The following is a 21,316-nucleotide window of genomic DNA, read 5'->3' as shown; positions in this document are numbered from 1 at the left end:
AATAAACCTTACTGGTTGAACTCTTTTGGGCATACAACTCTTCTAGCCTCTGCCATAGGCCATAAGAGGTCTTTTCAGCCTGAACATTGAACACAAGAGAATCAGTGAGAGTAAGCATAATAGCAGCAAGCTCCTCCCACTCATCATCTGCCATCCCAGATGGCTTGACACCCTTCACCCTTATGGGCTTAGAAATCTTCTTTAGCAGAAGTACATTCAAACACTGTTCTGCCCATAATGCATAATTGTGTGCCCCTTCCAATTTCTTTATGTTTAGTATTGAAGATTCACTTCCCCCTGATGCCATATCAGATAAGGAAAGTGCGTGACTCCCTGTAAGTCAAAAATGACTAAATAAAATTCTGATTTCTCAGAAAACCTGCTCTATCAAGAGCCAGGAGCACTCACAATAGTGCTGTTTTTTACTGTCAAAAAATCTGCAGCAAAACAGAAAATTTTCCCTCCAGTCACTGTACCTTCTGACACACTGTCCCGTGCTCAAATAGGCATAAAACAGTAACTTCAGAATGCTGCAGCTGTTCCACAAGTGCTTTATCAGTGCATCATCATCTGACGAAGCACAAAACACTGCTGTCCTGGACACTTCTCCCACCTCAGATGAGGTATTGCACTGATTTTATATGCATAAACCACTTGTCATACACTGTTTTGTCCACTGAAAAAGGCTCCAAACACCTCAGCCTGTCACAAACCTGCAACAAAGTATGGGACAAATCCCAAACAATCACCCTTCTGCCAAGGGGATAAAAGGCATCTGAAGTTCTCAAACAGTAACTCAAGTGCTCACAAGCAAAATCTGGGCAAAAGCCCCTTGATTTGACACCTGTACCAGTGAAAAACACCTCAACACTGAGGTAGCATACAAAATACAGCGCTCTCCTGGCACTTTCACCTGACAATGTAATGCATAAACGGCCCTATGTACACAGTAACAACACAGATCCCAACGTACAAACACTGAAGAGAAAATATTTTGAGCACTGTCAATGATGGACAGTTAGGGACCGAGTAAACTCGATGCGCCCTGGCCAAGCGTGGCTCAACTGAGATTTTCAAAGTGTCGTACACAGAATGTGACCTACAAGAAATGTCACTGAGTACTCTGCGGAAACAAGACCAATGTGGGCACCCTGGCTCCACACTGCCTCAAGGCATACACTGCATACACTTCCAGGCAAAAGCCCTTTGAAATTGTCACCCGAAAACTGAGATTTGCACTCAGCAAAAGCATAAAAGCCCTCTGCAAATTAAGGCATCTGACCTTCCCGAAACAAAATAACTGTGCAACCACCACACACTGTGGCACTAGTCACCTCAAGCACGAGGGACACGAGTGTACTTGCTGTACCTCAAACACACAGTTTTAGAACTGAACAAAAAATTCCGGAAATGCAGAGCAGAGTGCGCTCTCTTTTCCTTCTTCCCCCAAAAAAAAATATGTGCCTGCTGTACCTTCTGTACCTGCGCAGGGTACCTGCTGTACCCTGTACCTGCGAGGGCACGGATCCCCAACAAAAAATTTTGCCTTGTACCTGCTTGTCGCGGCGTCCGTACGGCCACGTCCGTACGGTACGGCTGCCTGTACGGCGTCCGTACAGCCGGTACGGATGGCCGTACCTATCGCGGCTGCTGCCTTGCAGCCGGTCGACGGGCTGCACGCAGCTGGTGCTGCGCGCTGCGCGCGCTGGCTGCGCCCGCGCAGCTAGCTGCTGCTGCAGCTATGGCTGCGTGAGCAGCCGCTCCTGCGCGCTGGCTGCTCGCGCTGCCCCGCTCGCTGCTGCCTCGCTCTGCTCGCGCGCGCTGCCGCCCTGCTAGCTGCTGAGGGCACGAGGCCCGAGGGGAGAGGGAGGGGTAGACCGAAATGAGAGGGAGAGGTAGAGGCTCTGATACCACTTGTGAGGGAAAGAGTGAGGGAGTGGAACAAAGGAGACAGAGAGAGGGAGACACAAGAAGTGTGGGTGTGTCAAAAAGTGTTGAGCCACACCACAAACTCATAGGTTTTATTAGGATTAGGGATTCACCCTATGACTGTCTTAAGACAGTCATAGTGGTGTTAACATTTTAAAGGGTGGCAATTGCCTTTACCCCAACATAGTGTAGTGCTAGCTGCAGTTTGCTGTCCTGATAGTCATTTAAAAAAATTCCCATATCTTCAATTTCCTTGTGGGGTTGGTTTTCCAACTGACGATTGATTTCCTGATTTCAAATATTAGTACTTGAAGCTGAAAGTTTTAGCTCAAGTATTACTAAACGACTTCTCATGAAAAGTTAACATATAATTCATAAAAAAGCATCGTAAGGCTTTGGGGGCAAGGGATTATTTTGGGGACGGTTAGCGGGGAGATGACTTTTTGTTTGGCATTAGGCCAAGAAGAAACAAGAATATTTTGTTATATGCTACGAAAACCAATACAAGAGATGCTAAGAAAGAGAAACTAGCTGCCTTGCCGCCGCCTTCTTTGGGTTTCACTGCATATGGATACCCAGAAGCATCTGCCAACAACCAGTGTAATTATCTATAAACCAACGGATTCCTGGTTTAGTAAATAAATAGAAGATATTGCAGGCTATGCTCACGATGCGTAGTATTCATCTTGGAAATCAAGTTGGATCTGCTGCGCCCCCATCACCAGCGTGCTTACGCAGATGTTGCAAGCTGTGATGCTCGCAACAGTTCTGAGATATGGTCCCGCAGAAAACTCGACAGGCTATGCTTGGATAATTGTCGTAGTGTATAATTGTCTCCCTACTCACGAAGTAGGCAAGGGATATTGTGTCTGTGGAATGCTACCATCTGTCAAATAAACACTCATCGGATGGGCTCTCGGCCGTGCGCTATGTTGCTTAGTGAGCGGGCCACTATGAGATCCTCCATCAGGTAGAGACTGGTTCAAGTCGTGACTCTGAAGAATTAACTGACCCATCTTGCAAAGTTCTGATCTCCAGTTCAATAGCCCACTAGCTTGAAGTGTGTGCTAGAAAACAGAGATGAAGGTTGTTTACTGTAGCCAACGCTCCCGTGGCAGAAGAATGTGTATATAAATGTAGCTCAGGAAACACACAGTGCTTAATTTAAATTTCTCTCTTTGTCTTTGTCCACATAGATGTAAACATATCGACCCATGCACAGTAGAGTAGAAACAATAAACATGTATTGCTCCAGAGATGGATAAGCTCTCATACAAATGATGTGCCCGGTGTGCCACCAGCTAGCAGATAGCGTAGTGCCTAGATGTAGACCACTGGCACCTCAGAACGGTCTTCTACCTGTTTCTTGCCCCGCCAAAATTCTGTCAGCCTGCCTGCTCCTATGGAGCTTCAGTGGGCTTCTCAGATGCCGATTTGCTAGACCTCCGCAGTGCAGCTAATGGTGAGGCACTGTTCTTGTACTGATCCTTGACCGCCTTTCTGCTCCTGTCTGCAGCCAGTGTATGAGGCACAAGGTACCCTGATCCCTGCTGCTCCAATGGACAGTCAATTGTCAGGCACACAATGAATAGCATTGCAGGGCCTCCAATGGGGCTGTTATATAGAGTCTCTCGCCCTCTGAACTGGCCGATCCCATACAGGGTAAACCCGACCAGCAGACATGCCTAGTCTTTGATCTAGATACAATACCCCAGAAATTCTTGGAAACCAACAAGTGGCGTGCCAAGTATGACCACATGGGATAGTTGGTCCGATAAAGTTTATCTTCAGTAGCAAGCATACCAAATGACTCATGGTTTGCCATTGCAATGAAGATTCCCAAAAATAAAAGGAAAATGTGCAACAAAGGTCAAAGCCTCAAGGCTACCACTGCAATGAGCAGGCTGTCCAAAAAACTGACAAACAATATGCAAGTGTCAACCCAAAAATGACAGCAAAAGCTCGGCAAGTGTCAATGCCAAATAGACCTGCTCAACCTCTGAGCAAAGATGCACACAATATCCCAAAAGAAATGCAAAGACGGACTGTTCCTGGCAAATGTCTGTCCATTGAAAGTAATACTCCAAGTAACTGCTACCACTTGATGCAAAAGTGACTGCAATGGCTGCAAATGTCAAAGCACTCCAAGCATAAAGCTGCCCTGCAAATTTCAAAGCCTGAAGGGTAAAATGCAATGAGCTGGCTGCTCAAGAGTAGACTCGAAGTCTGAAAATGTCAACTCAGCAATGCTCTGCAAATGTAAATGTCACAAGGGCTGCTCAAACACTGAGCAAGAAATGCAACGGGCTGTCTCCAAAGAATTCCTGCAAAGAGAGACTGCAAATCTGCAAATGTATGTTAAAGGAAAAGATCCCCCCTGACAAGTCAGCTCCAAGGGACCTGAAAATGACGTCCTCAATGCACAAAAGCCAATGCAAGATGACAGGAGCAAAAGCCCCAAATTCTTGCAAGCTGAGTGTGTGAAATGAAGAGGACAATGTCGGACCAGGCAATAAGAGAACTGAGAAAGGCAGTAAGGGCAAAAGCCCCAAATCCTAAAGAGGGCAGATGTGCCAAAAAGAGGGCAAATCTGTAAATCTCGTGACTGCCAATAGTGGCTGCTCAAACAATGAGCAAATGCACAAGGTGTCCTGCAAAATCTGTCCCGCAAAGAAGTCCAAATGAAAGGGCAAATACCTACAAATCCATCCAAAACTAATCTGAGTACAATCTGCTTACAAATGGTGGCGAAGGGTCCTTGTGATGCAACTTCCCAGTGCCAAGTGGAGTGCACAGGGGGTAAAAGACCCAAAATTTGTTGAGGCAGAATAACCAAATCAAAGGGCAAATGCAAGAAAATCCCAAATCGGTCTATACCTAGTGAATATCATTGCAGATAACAGCAAATCTGACAATGTATTTTACTTTATTCACTTTGTCCACTTTATCCAGCCCATGATGGAGAATTAACATTGATGAGCCTTTACACAAGTAGCTTAGCTAGTCTTTCCATTTCATGATCGACAATGATGAGGTAGTGTGATGAGGAGGTGTGAAGGGAAATAAAGAGAGGAGAGCACATAGTTGAAGAGCGAAGTTGAAATGAATTGCATATGCTTGAAAATACATACAAAGGTAGGGCTCGTAAGAAACCCTATCCAAGATTAAATCCTAGAGCGACACTTGATACATATATGATTCAAAATTTTTGTTACATATAGAAAACCTGAGCTCAGTTGACATCATATTCTAAACCACACGTTTCTTTAGGACCTTGAACAGTAGTTACAAAAGTAACCTATTGTTTGACACACACACAACAAAATGACTACAACTGACGATGGCATTATTCCAACATTCCTTGCCATAATGCAAAATGGTTGTAATGCCATGGAGACTCAAAGATATTGAGACTACTTAAGAGGGAGATGCTTGGAAAGAAAGAACAACTCCTTTGGTATTGGATTGGTGGAAATGTCGTGGATCGTCAACAATAGGTCAAGTGACCCATGCATCATTCACTTCTCTGATGAAGCAGTCATTGTGCTTGGTTCTAGCATGATCCATAGGTTCTTGGCCAAAACAATGCAAGACTGATTATCACAGCCAATGGGTGTGCAAACTTGCCATGTTATGCCAAAATTACCAAACAATCTTTGAAGTGAGATAGCTGGAAGAAAGAGCACTTGTGTGCTGCACACGCTGCTGCAGTCATGACCATATATTTGGTTTTGTGGAAGAAAGAGCACTTGTGTGCTGCTTTTTGTTCACCCAAAATACTCCCTCTGCATTGTGAAAAAGAGTATCCAGTGGTGGATTTCCCAGACTTGCTACTTGCCGAATCACTGTCACAATTCCCTTGCAGCTGTAGGTTTTGGATTTTCCATAAAAGGTCCCGAAATGCATATTACAATGATGTACCTGAGGATCTCCTTGACTATCTTCTAGTGGCTGGCTTTGGGATTGACACAATGGACAACATAAGAAATAGTTGGCCTAGTATTTATCAAATAAATGTTACTGTCTACTCTCCTCCTATAGGGATTGACATCCACATCTTGCTGCTCCAAATCAGCCTCCAATTTCAGCCTTGTTTCCATGCATTCTAAAAGTGACTTGCTGTTTCGCATGTGAAACCTTTCAGTAAGCTTTTAGCATACTTTTCTTGGCTGACAAACATGTTGTCCTTCTGCGGCCATACTCCCCCCCCCTTTTTTCCCCCAAAATCTGCTTCTCAAACTTGTCACGTGAACCATTGGAATGAATTCTTGGGCAGACTGTGGGCCTCCACTAAGTCTCACGCCCTCAGCAATGAGCATTTTTGGGCCGATGCGACATAAGATGCTTTTTTTCAAACTCGTTCCCAATGCAGCACGTTTGAAACTCTAGAACACTTCAAGGTTCAAGATGTGTCTGGTGATTATGATTCCACTGTGACATGTATAGCCATGTTCATTGTCTCGTGGTTCCATTGCATCTACAAAACCAACAGAATTTCATTAGAACTGCGTTCACTGCCTTTGTCAGTTCTCAAAGCCTCTGATACTTCTACCTGCTTTATGCTCTAGGAACACTTCAACTCAAATTTCTAAAATGTGTGTTGTTTCAAACTTGTGAAATAAATTCTTGTTTTTTCTTGTTACCGTCAATGAAAAAGACAAAATGATGAACCATTGGTTTTCCTATTTTAAAAGTGCTTTCTCAAAGGTCTTTTTGGCCTGTTGCAGACGTCAATAGACCTTTCTTTCTTTCGTTCTCTTCTCACAGCAAATGAACAGAAGACTCTTTGCAATGACAAAAGGATCTTAACAAAGAATGCAAGTCTTTTTTTAAAAAAATTGACAGGCTCGAGCAAACCACACAAAACATCTCAGGAGTTCTTGCCAAACTGTAGTTGAATGATGAGCTCCAGCCAAGGGAAGGTGGTAACTGTTTTACTGCCATGATAAAACAGAGGCAGGAGAGAAGTGCGCGTATAATAGACACCAGCCTGCAGCAAACTATGTTACACTATTACATGATGAGAAAATAACATCATATACATAACCCCTCCCTTAATGTCATGTGTCAGTTCTACAGTAATAATGTATGAACACATTGACAGAGATAGTGACATTGCATCTCAATACCTTCACTCTATCAATATCATGAGGTTGGCTGACAGTGAAATGCAAACAAGTATGACTGACTAGTTTATACCTGTTATCTGTTTGAGCCAAGTCTTGTATTGACCTGTTGACCAGTTTGATTCTTCTTTGATTGGGACAGTTATAGAAGGCCTGAACTTTGTGTTGGGACTGATGCAGTTTACTCTACATCGAAACAGCAGATAAACCTGGCTTGTTGACGGACATTGTTCAGATTCTCAACGATATCAACGTTAGTGTTGAATCGGCAGAGCTTGACACAGAGGTTCGTTCATGATCTCGTGTCGTTTCCTTGATCCAATAATACTTGTGCTGCTTTTGGCGTGAAATCTTGTGAGGTACATGCATTGAACTTGTTTGTTATTGATTCCTTTATGATCACATACACTGAACAGGGTCTGGTTGCTAAGGATAAACTCCATGTCAGTTATCATGGTCAAGCACTCAGCAAATCAATGGGAGAGGTATGTTTTCCGTGAGCTATTCTCTGAAAAGCTCACGTTCTCATGGAATTTACAGGTAAATTGTTTTGTTATTGCTGTAATTAGACATATATTCCACATATTGCAGGTATTGACCAACTGTTTAAGGTACCATCTTCGCAGGCCAGAAACTGATGATGACAGCTATTAAGATTATTTTTAGAGGGGGCTTTTCAGGTCTAGCTAGCATAAATAATCAGCTTTGTCTGAGAATTGATTGAATCTGGTGATGAAATCGTAACAACGGTATGGAATGGGACCTCTTACAGATCCCACCATCTCGATACACCACTGACTCTTGTATTTTTTTTGTGCTTCACAAGAGGAAGCCTTCAGAAGTTGCTTGCTGTGCTCACATTACTGAAAATAGAAATCTCACTTTTGAGTTTGCAAACCTGAGGGTGATGGTAATTATTGAAATCGCTCAGTACAGAGGCTTGTCATGTAGAGCTAGCTGAAAGATCATAGTGAGAGTAATGTGAATCTTGTAACAAAACCTGCAGTAGTAATAGTGGGAAATGCCATGTGACATTTTCAAAAGGACCTTAGGGGCCCAAATGAATCTTAGGTAAAAGTACCATGTTATTGGAGCCTAAAAATTGTAAAGTTATCCTAATAAGTATGTGGCACTTTATTGCCTAAAACTACATTCCTGGTATACCATTTAAGAAAACATGGGAAGAAAATGGTACAACATGACACTTTGCCCCTAGGAGGAAATAATTTGAAAGGAAAGTCGTGTATATAAAATTGCCTCTTCTGTTTTTTGTGTTCTTGCAACAGAAAACTAGAGATTACTATGGTCATCTCAATGCACACATGCATTTGCTTGATTGTCTGAAACGTTGGAAATTTGTGCTCTACAAGTTCGTTAGGACAGTTTTTATGAAGGACTGATTGAATCATGGGAGCTTCAAGAGTCTAGAATTCAGAGCTTCGCAAGTAATGGCACCCAATTTTAACCCATTTTTTTGGGCCTGATGGTGCAATTCCAGCCGTTGATCAAGATAGCGATGAAACATCCCCAAAGGTATCGCACCAGCTTTGCTACGCAAGACTAGGAATTGAACTCACGACCTCATGGCTTACATGTGTGAGCACTAGATCAACTACTACTTAAAGTATTAAGGGAGCTGTCTTGTATTTTATTGTCCCCCCCCCCCCCCCTTCTCTCTTCTCCCCAAAAAAAAACAACCAATACAGTGCTTTTTACCTTCACTTATCCTGTCAAGTCCTACTCTCGCCCTTAATTCCATGTCCTCTTTTGTTTAATCATGTAGCTGCCCTCTTCTTTTTTACCCTCACCACCTCTCCACAACTAATAGTCCCTCAACTAATCCTTGAATCAAAACACTATAGTCCGTCTTTGCTTTGTTGTCCTCTTCGGACGCACTCCGAGAGCAAACACCTCCATCCATCTCGTTATACTTTTCTAGCTATGCAAGCATAGTGAGGAATATTCTTGTATGGACATGTAATGTTGTGAACACAACTCAAAAAATGCATTGGGAACGTGGATTTCATGCACTTACATCATAAGGGACTAGATAGTCATGAAGATATCTTCTAAAGATCCAAATAAGCTAATCCAAGAGCAAGTGAGGGAGTGGAAGGGCCACATCTTGAAGTTCATGTTTGAAAAGAAAGGGTAGCTTGCAAAAGTACAACATATCTACGTGGAAAAGCACATGTGCCTTCGAATGAAGTATACCTCAAATTTTGCAATTTGGTACATAACCGAGTGAAATTGGACCATAATTCTAACCCCACCTCTAGAGAAGAGGGGTTGATTTAGAAGCCTCACATGTAGGGATGTGGGATTTCTTTTAAAAGAAACTTAAATCTTGCAAAATTGAACCGTAATGAATGCTAAGGGGTTGCACTTTAGATGAACTTTTATCTTAAGCACCAGCAAGGAATTTTGTATTGGAGAAGCAAAGAAAGCTCCATTTGCATGGTTGGCCTCTAGGGTCCTTTTAACACTTTTAAAGCGATTTGTCCCACGATGTACTAAGGAGACCTTAGATGCTTTTGTTGCCAATGTAATCTCATTGGTTAGGAATTCACAATGTACTACACTTTTAGCAGAAATCAAATCAAGATTCCTTTGGTGCTTCAATAGAATGTTTGTCTCTTGGAGACTACCTTCCCCTAGTAAGCTAATTGGGGATGCTTGCTCCATGATTTTTGTTTCACCCCAATGTATTCTCATGGTGGGTTCTATCCATGTTTTTGAAAACTTGATTGTAACAAATGCAAACGTTAGACTAGCTTCTTAAATTCAAAGGGTCACATCTATGTTGCATTTAAAAATTGGATTGTAACTAATGCATGTATGTTTGATGTGAACATATTAATCACAACTAAGCATTGAAATGACTTTGGAGCCTATAGAGAGATGATCAGTATAAGGTGTCAACATTTCAAGAAATGTTTGAATGCTTGATCACTCGTGACAATACCTTAATGTTGAATGCTTGATCACTCGTGACAATACCTTAACACTTTAGGATCTTCGGTGTCCCACATGGCAAGAATTTGCTAAGAAATACCAGCATGGAACTTATAGAGAGACGACCAATGTAGTATGCCAACGATTGATCTCAACCAAAGGAGCTACAAACATTCTCTCTGGGTGTATAATTCATCAAGACAATAAAAAATTAAATTGTGAAGTGGCATAAAAAAGACACCATCTATTTGGAACCAAATGTGAACTTCATGGCCACGGCTATATATCATTTGAAATCTAGAATTCCACTATCTTAAGTCTACAATTTTACAATCCATGTTTGGAAGCTCTAACGGTGGATCTCTTTAAAGACATGTGTGCTATCCCTTTAGATAGTGGTTTATTAAGCACATCAGCAAGCTAATAAATAGTGTCCATGAAGGGCCACATGCATAAACCACTATGGCACAACACTCCACGAAGGTTGGTACGAGATAACTCCGATATAATCTGCCTCGTCCCCACAGAGAGGCAGCCGTTGCCAGTAGCCACGATCGAGATCATAGGCAAGGGGAGGCCAGTAGTGGCCCGGCTTGTCGAGGTCGTCCAGGGACTCTTGCACGTCCTTCCCACCAACCATGCAGAAGAGATTCTCATCGGCGACACTACAGTGGAATCTATTCCATATCCACGTAGGATCGTTTAATGTTTGATACGGTTCCCAATACTGAGGAGGTGTCCTTGCTAACTCAAACCAGGTTCCAAACCCAGGCTGGCCAATGATTGGTTTCCACTCCCAGAGTGCAAGGTATTCAACCGTCCCATTGTTCTTCAAAGCCCCTCCAAGCAGCAGCACTCGACGCTTACATTTGAGGATGGTTTCCAGAAGCAAGTTTAGAGCTCTCCCATCATCATTGGGAAGAGGAGCTTTAACAGAGCTCCACATGCTGCGCTCAGAATTGTATGTAAGCATTTCACCCTTAATCCTATCCAACACAAACATATCATCATCTCCAACATTTACACTAATTGGTACGTCAGAATCACGCTCCCTTAACTCCCAAATCTGGGTCCTTGAATCATACACGTTCATAATCTGACCTTTCGGCAGCAGCCGAGGCGGCTCACCTTCGTACACCAGAATCAGCTGGTAGAAACCCGCCACCGGATTGGCAAGCGCTGTCAGTAATGGTGATGGTTCTCTTCGGTTAGGCTTCTTCTGCGGACCTGAAATCGTCTTCGTGGCTTTCGTGAGAAGATTGCAAACAGCGAAGTCGTGGGTTTCGGGTTTTCCATAGAAAATCGGGCCTTCGGGGATTCCATAGACAACCAGGCCTCCAGCACTTGCCATCACGGGGGAGTCCGACAGAAAATGAGGAAGGTGACACCATCTGTGTAGCGTGGGACAAAACGCAACGAGCTCGGTGTCGCCCATCTCGTATGCGTAGAAATTGCGCCGAACAACAAGCCAGGTCTCGCGAGGAGCGAGCTCGGCAGGCCAAGATTGGTAAAGACGTCGCGAAGATGTGCACACGGTTTGCAGCTGGAGCAATTTGTGGACAGGCAGGAATGAGAGAGCCCTCATGAGCAAATCGTGTGGGAGGGCTCGTAGAAACAAGTCCTCCTCCGACGGCTCGTCCTGGAGGCTCATAGCTGCTTCCTGAGGGAGCTGGCTGCTCGTTGGGTAGTTCTCCAGATCTCCATCTTTGTACAAAAATGAATCGTATAACGTAATACACTACAGAACGTGTGCCCAAAAGGAGGACTTTTTCAGCAACGCTCTTTTCGTGATGACTTCCACCATGCATTAAGAGGACCTCCCCCACCCAGCTCCCACAGCTCAAATCTCTGCATTGCCATGCTCGATATAGCATGGCAGTAACGAGTTCCCATGAAGGCTTTTGGGTGATGTGAAAGGGACATTTATGACGTTTCAGAGGATTTTGGTAGACTCGTCCACCAATGCGATGGAAGCTGAAAGTGCTTCACCCAATCGTAGTGCTTGGGCATTCGACTGTTGTGCTAGCAAGCCCCTCGATCAAAGCCCGCAGGATTGGCGTTGCAGGGTTGAGTTTCAGCAGCCAAAGCAACACGGGACGTAGTAATTCTCCCGCTAGTGGGGCTGAACCAGCCCTGCTAGCCATCACGGGGAGGTCCTCTAAGCCAACCTGATCACTCTCGTGAACCGCTATTGCATTGCTCTCATTATATAGATTTTCTATGAAATGAGTGATGTCCTTATTTCCTAATTATTTTTTAAAAGAAATATGAAATAATGTCTTGTGTTGTAATAAAACTAGATTTGCGGCACGGAGCCTTTCTGTTGTTGAGCAAGTAATTACTAACTTGAAATTAAACTTGAATCCTAAATTTTAAAGGAAAAAAACAAGTAAAATTATGGACATGAGACCCGTTATTAAACACCTAACTACTAACGAATGAGTAAAAATATGGACATGAGACATGACACCGTTAGGACCCGATCCTCCTTGCAAATGTCAGGGTAGGTGATTCATGACTAACTTGGTGATGTCCATATTTTGGAAGTTAAATCCTAACAAATACGTGAATAAGGCGATGCTGACAAGAGATCATAACTGATCCTCATTGCAGTCTATACAATATTGTCACTTGGACTACAACCATACAGATAAAGGTGTCGTCATCCTTTGATGTTGCATCTAACTTGGATTTCTTTGCTCTCTCGCATCGAGAACATGCATCAAAAGGGAGGAATAGTGTAAGAATTCATATTGAAAATAAGCGATTTTGAAAAAACGACCAATTAGAAATATTTATATACTGATATATAATATAATTATTATAACCACACAGTGTGTGGAAGAGAGGCGGCACACTTCCCTCCCCAAAGAGTTATAACCCGAGGGAATGGGCTCTTCCGTGGGCATTGAGATTAAGAGCACCGAGAATGAGTCTCGCGAATGGATAAGATATAGGCATATTACATGAATGTCAATAGTCGTAATCGTAGTCTAACGTCAATAAAATCACTACTAGCATGGCACTAGGCGAGATTCGAATTCTTTTCATCTTTGGGTAATTTCTTTGATCTTAGAGGCAACTTCCCTACTTATTGTTGCAAAGATTCATTCTTCTCATACTGTTGCAAGAGGAGTCTAGACCCACACCCAAAACATCCAAAAGGTTCTAAGCCCCACATTGGCAGGCAAGAGATTGGATCAACCATGTAGAAAGCGATCGATCGATTGCTTCAGTTATTTCACTCGATTGAACGAATGACAAACATCGATGTGTGACATCGCTATGATGTGCATGAGTTTAGATCAATGAGGAGAGAGTACTTACGAGGGGCGCCTTCGTGATATAGATTAATAGAACGACAACTGGATGGAATGAGTGAAATTTATTCTGCAAAAATATTCTTTCTTTATGACAACGAGGACACTAATATGTTCTTGTCAAAAGCCAAAAAGACAGAAGCAAAATGATGTGGTTTGCTTAACTTCGTAAGAACACGAATCCTCTCGGTTGTCTCTATTTTACCCAAGTGTAGGTTCCGAGGGTGTTGGTCACCTATAGTCGTGTCGTTGCTCGTTGTAGCATAGGTGTTCACAAGTGTAGCATAGGTCCTCGGGTCGTGTTCCGGTGAGAGGAGTAGGCTAAAGCGTGGAAAGCAGATCTCATGCGCACGTGAATGAGAAAGAGGGCTTGATTATAATGATTGATGGAGGCTCTCGCCTCCTGGAGTTCAAGGGTTAACAAGGGGATTTCAGGGTTTGAAAGGGGGATAGGGTTGAGAGAGCTAACTAGGAGTTCCAAGGTTCAGAGGGGGTTGTAGGGTTTAAGAAGAGTCCAAGGTTGAGGAATGGAGAGCTAGTCTCCTTTGCGGATTTGAGGGATAAGGGTTAAGGAGGAGGGAGGGAGGAGGAGGAGGAGGAGGAGGGAGGAGGAGGAGAAGGAGGGAGGAGGAGGGAGGAAGGAGGAGGAGGAGGAGGAGGAGGAGGAGGGAGGAGGAGGAGGAGGAGGAGAGATGGAGGAGAAGGAGGAGGGAGGAGGAGGAGGAGGAGGAGGAGGAGGCAGGAAGGGGGAGGAAGGAGGAGGAGGAGGGAGTACAAGGGTAGAGAGTGCAAGGGTAAGGGCATGCTAGAGCACGATAGTGTAAGAGAGCATGGACACAATGGACATCAATCGCATGAACACAATAGTGAGCTTGAACACTAAACCCCAAAGTGTGGGAGCAAAAGCTTTATCATACCATCTTTCAAGCTCAAGATATTACAAGCGGAGCTTTGCCGCTACTCTACACACACAATGCTCTCATAGTTATTGTGCTAGACTGCACTTTTGGCCCTTGTTGTCACACGGTTAACAACTCCCCTGGACCGATTTGATTACCCATTCTCGGGTTATGGTTGGGTCTGCTGACGATGTTGTGATGTGATTGTCTTTACCCAATGAGTATGGTAAAGATGGCGGCGGTGATAGATGGAGCGAGCTTCTTGTCGATCTTTTCCTTATAATCCACGAGCACCGTAGATTGCTTGCTTAGTTTTTAAGAAGCCAGTATCAACCATTTCTTCAAACAAACACACATAACGCCCTTGAAGAGATATGGCCCTTTGAAAGAGGCGACTTGTTGTTTGAGCATCTATCTATTGATTTGGATTGAAGCTGAGGTTGGGCAAATGGTCGTCAATGGTGAGGGACACCTCCAGGATGACTACTAAGGCTTCACTGTATCTTGCACTTTCCTTGAGTGTTTTCTCATAACTGATTTGCATAATTGATGCATGTCTGTCCAATGCTCTGATGAGTGTTTCTTGGCTTGTCCATTTGATTTTAGAGTTTCTATTGATTAACGGTCAATTGCGAGGAGCATCTGCATTATCTAGATCATGATGATTGGTATCCCACCGGTAGCGGCGGGGCACCGCATCAAATGTGGGATGCATGCGAAAGGAAGATGGAGCATGCATGTATTCAAGGAGGTACTTTTCATTGAGCAGCTTTCGTCTACGCCAACAAGCTGTCACTCCAATTTCATGTTGATGTCTGGAGTGATTTGTTCTTGGTGGATACTCATTGAAATTCTGGAGAGGTCCCATCCTCCCCTTGCTTGCTCAGTTTTTAAGAAGCCAGTGTCAACCATTTCTTCAAACAAACACACATAACGCCCTTGAAGAGATATGGCCCTTTGAAAGAGGTGACTTGTTGCTTGAGCATCTATCTGTTTATTTGGATTGAAGCTGAGGTTGTGGGCAAATGGTCATCAATGGTGAGGGACACCTCTAGGATTACTCCTAAGGCTGCACTACATTTTGCACTTTCCTTGGGTGTTTTTTCATAACTGCCTTGCATAATTGATGCATGTTTTTCCATGGCTTGTCCATTTGATCTTAGAGTATCTATTTATTAACGGCCAATTGGGAGGAGCATCTGCACTATCTAGATCATGATGATTGGCATCCCACCGGTAGCGATGGGGTACCGCATCAAATGTGGGATGCATGTGAAAGGAGGATGGTTCTTGTAAGTACTCAAGGAGGTACTTTTTGTTGAGCAGCTTTTGTCTATGCCAAGTCAGCTGTGGCTCCAATTTGTTGCTGATGTTTGGAGTGATTTGTGCTTGGTGGATACTCATTGAAATTTTGGAGAGGTCCCATCCTCCTCATGATTGCATGTCTGAGTATTGCCTCCAAAAATCATAAATGGGATTACTAAGCATGGGAATCCTATTTGTATCCTACTGCAACTCCCGTGAGGGTGTGTGATTTGGATTATCCAATTCTTGAACCTTAGTGATGGAATCATTAATGGTGTCTTCCATTAAAAACTCAAGGGAGATTGGAGGAACATGTGGTCTTGGGGGAGAGGAAGAGGTTATAGGGGAAAAGCTTGAGGTCGAAGCAAGTAGTGAATTTAAGAAGGTAGAAGTAGGGATGTTGGTGGAAAGTGGAGGGAGAGCAGGGCAAATTGATTTAGCAACTCGATAATCCTCAAGGGATGGATTGTCAAGTGTTGGAAAAAAGTTAGGTGTAACTGGATGATAGGAGTTAGATTCTTGGATTAGGCCATAGTGTTGAGAGACATGGGCAAAGAGGCATGGCAAGGAATATGGATTAGCGTGCATTTCTGGAAAGGTATGGAGGATAGTAGTAGAGTTAGCTAGGAATGTGAGTAGATCAGAATAGAGAGTGGCAAGATAGGGGAGATTAGATTGAAGGTAGACCACATATTCCTCTGGCAGATCCCTGTCGCTTCTAGTAGGCATTGATAGCTTTAATTTTGGATTCTTCTGGGAGTTATATCCCATGGAAGTTGCTGGTGATTGTTGCAGTAAAGGTAGGAGTCCGGCTACTACCCAAAGAGGGGGGCTTCCCATCAAGCATTCATATAGTAGTATTGTATCAGCCTTTATCCGTATGAGATTTGCATGCACGGAGAGACATAACACATTCTTCTCGTCTTCATCCATATGCTAGCATAGATTTCGGAGAGTCTTGGTGCTTACTGGTCTAATCCAATCAAGACCAGAGACTGCATGTAACATTTTGATTTGCCACTCCATGCACTTGTCTTTATACTTACCCAATGTGGAGGTGTACGCAAGCTTTAGACTATTGAATTGTTAACTTGCTTTTGGATGCCCTAGAAATTGATCATTAAGCATGCGGAGTTGGAGTATCTCTTGCTCTTGAGCGTCCAGTTCTGCTTTGGTGTGCACAAGTATCTCACTTGATGTCATACATTCCTTCTCTAGTGCTTGAATTTGACGTTTACCTTCTTTTAGGTTGTTCTCCAACTCATTGTTTGTGTCTAATGTGGCATGGAGCTGATCCTCTTTAAGTAGTAATCTTTCGTTAAGTGCACCAATTCCTTCTTGATATCATCACAAATGGCTTGCATATGGGAGAGGGATAACTCGACCTTTTTCTTTTGGTTTAAGGCATCAGATAGCTGTAGGTGTTTTTCTTGGACTCGAGAAACCATGGCTTGTAGGGCATCCTTTCTACTTTCTGCTAGAGCTTTTTTTGCAAGGAGTTGTTGCTGCATTTGTTCTGCCATGCTTTCCTTGAGCTTCATAATTTCAGGCTCGGCACTTTGCAACTTGGATTGGAGTGATGGGAGCATCTGTCTTTCCATTTCTCTTTCCTGCTCATCTGATGCCATGGTAGCAAATAATTGAGACCATTGTTGTAACTGTTGGCTATGATATTGTATGATCTCGAATGTGCTATGGCCTTGGTTGTATTGGACATATAGTTGACTCCCATATGCCCATGTGGAATTTTGATCAATTTCTTGAACAGCAGTTTGTTGTATGGTGCCACTAGAGACATTTGGGGGTTGTGACTCTAAAGTCGTGGAGTCGTCAACATTGGTGACTTGCGATTCCTGGAGAGGCATGCTATTTGGCTCTCTTGCAAAGTCATTATGTGGCATGGTATGTTCTTGGATTTCCATGCTTGAGTCCTTCTGTTGCGGGAGCAAGACTTAACTGAGTTGCAGTATTCTTTGGTAGAGTTACACATTGTCATTCTCTGGAATCTATTCAGATTGTTTCCCATCCATGCTATCCGCATTGAGAGTAGGTGGAGGATCTAATTCCCATTCTGGCGATAATATCAATGTTTCAAAGTCCTCTATATCTTGTGTTGAGAGGGGTGTAGAGTCATCCTCTTGCTCTATTGCAAACCCAATTATTATGGCCAATAGATGGGCAATGTAGCTTTTGCCATTATGTATAGTGGATACATAATTGGTTAGCAGCAAGGATATGTGTTGAGTCCAGTCTTGTAGTATTGCTCTACCAAGGAGTGTAAGAGTTTTTACTGACATATAGTTTTTCTCACTCCTGTATGATTGAAAATGTCAGCCAAAAACTTAGCTGCCTCTTTGCATATGGGATCCTGAATCATATCATGGCGTATTCTCCCGCTTTGTGACTGTGTTAGGTGGGAATAAATCCTGAACTTCAAAAAATCTTGCATCCAAATGTTTCTTTGGATATTCTTCTTGTGCCTTTGGAAATGAGAAATCCTCCTGCATAGTGGATCTTCTGAGGTAGATCTATAAGGGCTTTTCTTTATATGTTACTGTCATATGATGTTATGAATTGACAAATGTATTCTATCATAGCTGATGTTGGTGAGAAGTATTTTAGCTTCTCAAAAAGACTACCTAGTCCCTTTGACTGCAAGAAGTTGTAAGCATTGGGTGACATGGTGAACGTCGAGACTCGTGGCCATACAAGCGCTGTATTGTTCCATCTGTTGCTAGCTTTTTGTTGGTCTGGTCCTCAAGGTGTTCAGCACCTGCATCCAGCATAGTCAATTGCTCTGACTCAATTTCTCCTGCCTCTAGTATCCCTTGGTTTTGTGGCATTTTTCTTGGCATGTTGCATTTATTTGCTCATCAGTATCACTGTCCAAGACCACTAGCCTTGGTCATTTTGGTGCTGACCTCTAGGTCGATGATTTTGGATTGTGTCCTTTAGGTTGGTGATCTGAGGAGGGCTGTTGAGGTTGAGGCTTGGGCCGTTTGGCATGGTGTCACTTTGTCGATGGCATTGTAGGCCTTTTTCCCATCTTATAGGACTGTCTTCACCCTGGCATTGCTCACATGAATTAGGTTCCAGTTTGACAGTTGCCAATATAGTGCCATGTGCTAAGAGTGCATGTTTCTTTTGTGAGTGGCTAATGCATTTTACTATTTTTGTGATGAGGTTGCCGTGTGTGTGGATGAAAACAAGTATCTCTTGGGGCTTTTATTTGTGCAATTTGCCCGTGGTGCTCGAAACATGTGGGTGTGCTATGCATGACTACTGAGGTGGGCATTCCTCCTATATGCTTAATTTGCTAAGGGAATTATAGGGTAGCTAGGACTCAGTCATCACCTCTGAGCCCTAGGTTGAAATTGATTGAAACTACCTATATGTGCGAAGGCATACATATGCTAGTGAGTGCTCGTGATACAATCTAGTCCTAACTATGGAAGACTTGGGGCTCCCAAATCTTCATTATTGTCGGGGATCGCTTGCATGTTGATGTAGTAGCGATTCAGTCAACTCCCGTTTATTGTTGTTGTGAACTGGACTCCATCCAGTGTTTCTAGCATCACAGCTCCGATGGGATTCATTTTTTTGACTCTATAAGGTCCTTGACCTAGAAATTTGAGCTTGCCCTTATGGACTTTGGTATTGTACAACAGAACCAGGTCACCCTTCCTTGATGTCTTTGTCTTTGAGGTTTCCATCAAACCATGCCTTCCTTCTTCATTTTTCTATTGTCATGGCATGGTAGGCAACTAATTTGGTCTTTGTATGCTTCTCTGATTGGTAAAGTCTTTCTTTCAGCGATGCATGATCTCCCATACGTTCTTGTACTGCTATGCGTAGACTAGGTATTTTAAATTCCAGTGGGACCATAGCTTCAAGGCCGTACACCAATTGAAAAGGTGTATTTCTGGTACTGACTTTGAGTGTGGTTCTATATGCCCATAAGGTTGCATTTAGTTTCTCTGCCCAATCAGAACACTTTGGTTCTACTACCTTGGTGATGAGGACAATACATAGAATTTTGTTGGTGGATTCGGCTTGTCCATTCCCTGGGGGGTTGTAAGGTGTGCTCTTTCTATGGATCACCATAAAGCCAGACAAGTGTTCTTGGATGACCTCATTGACAAAATGTGTGCCTTTAGTTGACACAATTTCAATGGGACATCCAAATCAGGTGATTACATTCCCGTACAAGAACCTTGTTGTGCTTCTGGCATCTACCTTTCTAATGGCTTTAGCTTCATCCCATTTGGTAAAGTAATCATTGGCCACAATGATGTAGCATGCCTATGTTCCTTTTTCTGGTGGATGGATGGGACCCACAAAATCAATCCCCCATTTTTCAAAGGGTTTTCGTGCAATCACTGTTGTTAGGGGATTGAAGTCTTTGTGTTGTGGTTTAGTAGTTCGTTGGAATACATCATAGCTTTTGACATATTCATAGGCATCTGACCAAAGTGTTGGCCACCAATATCTTGCGAGAAGGACTTTTCGTGCTGTTGTTTCCCCTTGGAAATGTTCACTTGCAATTCCTTCATGTGCTTCACTGAGGATTGGCATGATCTCATGTGGCATCATACATCTCCTTAAATCCTGGTCCTTGCCCATCTTGTATCGTTGTCCTGCAATGAGTTGATAGGGTGCAGCTTTTAGAATTAGTTTCCTAGCATCCATTGCTTTCATTTTAGGAGGTGGTCTTCCTGCCATTAAGTACCCAATGATGTCTAGACACCAGTTAGGCACAACGTCTATTTGAAATAATGCGGCATCTAGTAGGTCATCTTTTATTCCTTCGGGCTCTTCTCATGTCCTCAATCGTGACATGTGATCGGCAATGAAATGTTGAGCTCCTTTTCTCACCACGATTTTGAAATTGAATTCTTGTAGCAGTAGAAGCCATCTAGTGATCCGACCTGTGGTACATGGCCGATTGACAAGATATAATAGGGCTTGATGATCTGTGTAGAAGATAAAGTCAGTAGCCAATAGATAGTGTCAAAATTTCTTCACGCTGTAGATCATTGCCAAGGCTTCTCTTTCTGTTGTGGTGTAATTCACCTCCGCATCATTTAGTTGTCTGCTTGCAAAGTATACTGGGTGGTCTTTGTTGTGTTTGCCAAGTTGACATAACACACTCCCTACTACATAATTGGAACTGTCAGTATGTACATGAAAGTCTATGTCCTAATTTGGTGCCATTAGAACAGGGGCTGTCATCAATCTCCACTTGAGGGTTTCGAATGCTTGTTCGCATTAGTCTGTTTAGATGAAGTTGACTAGTAGCTTATATAGGGGCCTCTCAATCATGGCATACCTCAATATGAATCTTCTATAGTATCCGACACGTCCCATGAAGACTTGAATTCCCTTGGCATTTAGCGGGGGGGGGGGGGGGGGGGGAAGTTCCATGATGATCTTTATTTTGTCCATGTCAATTGCAATCCCATGTCAAGAGACTATGTGTCCCAAGACTACTCCGTGTGTGACTAAGAATTGACATTTCGAAGGATTCAAAGAGATTCCATACTCCCTGCATTTTTAAAGGACTTCTTCAAGGCATTTCGAGTGATCCTTTTTTCCTAAGTGTACGCACAAATCATTGACAAAGACTTGTAGGAACTTGTTGAGAACTTCCTTGAAGGCGGTGTACATTATCCTTTGAAAAGTAGATGGGGCATTGCATAATCTAAATGGCATGACTCTGTATGCAAAAAAGCCCCATTCTGTGGCAAACGCTATCTTTGCCTAATCTTGAGGTGCAATTTGT

The 21,316-nt window shown here is 43.2% G+C and overlaps 1 protein-coding gene across 1 annotated transcript in view; it reads left to right on the top strand.

Moving 5' to 3' along the window:
* LOC147903802 (ACT domain-containing protein ACR12-like) overlaps positions 1 to 8,226 on the top strand; it is a 30,103-nt gene extending 21,877 nt beyond the window's left edge. Inside the window, exons 8-10 of the mRNA XM_087372586.1 lie at positions 7,236 to 7,341; positions 7,472 to 7,540; positions 7,647 to 8,226. Coding sequence (XP_087228712.1) covers positions 7,236 to 7,341; positions 7,472 to 7,540; positions 7,647 to 7,709 — 238 coding nt within the window. The 3' untranslated portion in view covers positions 7,710 to 8,226. The remainder of the gene's footprint in view (positions 1 to 7,235; positions 7,342 to 7,471; positions 7,541 to 7,646) is intronic.
* The last annotated feature ends 13,090 nt before the right edge of the window (positions 8,227 to 21,316 follow it).

The sequence above is a fragment of the Dipteris shenzhenensis genome, chromosome 3, assembly GCF_047967505.1.
Source record: "Dipteris shenzhenensis isolate YYH24624 ecotype China chromosome 3, Dip_SZ_1.0, whole genome shotgun sequence".
Lineage (NCBI taxonomy): Eukaryota > Viridiplantae > Streptophyta > Polypodiopsida > Gleicheniales > Dipteridaceae > Dipteris > Dipteris shenzhenensis.
This window is presented reverse-complemented; position numbering and strand designations above follow the sequence as displayed.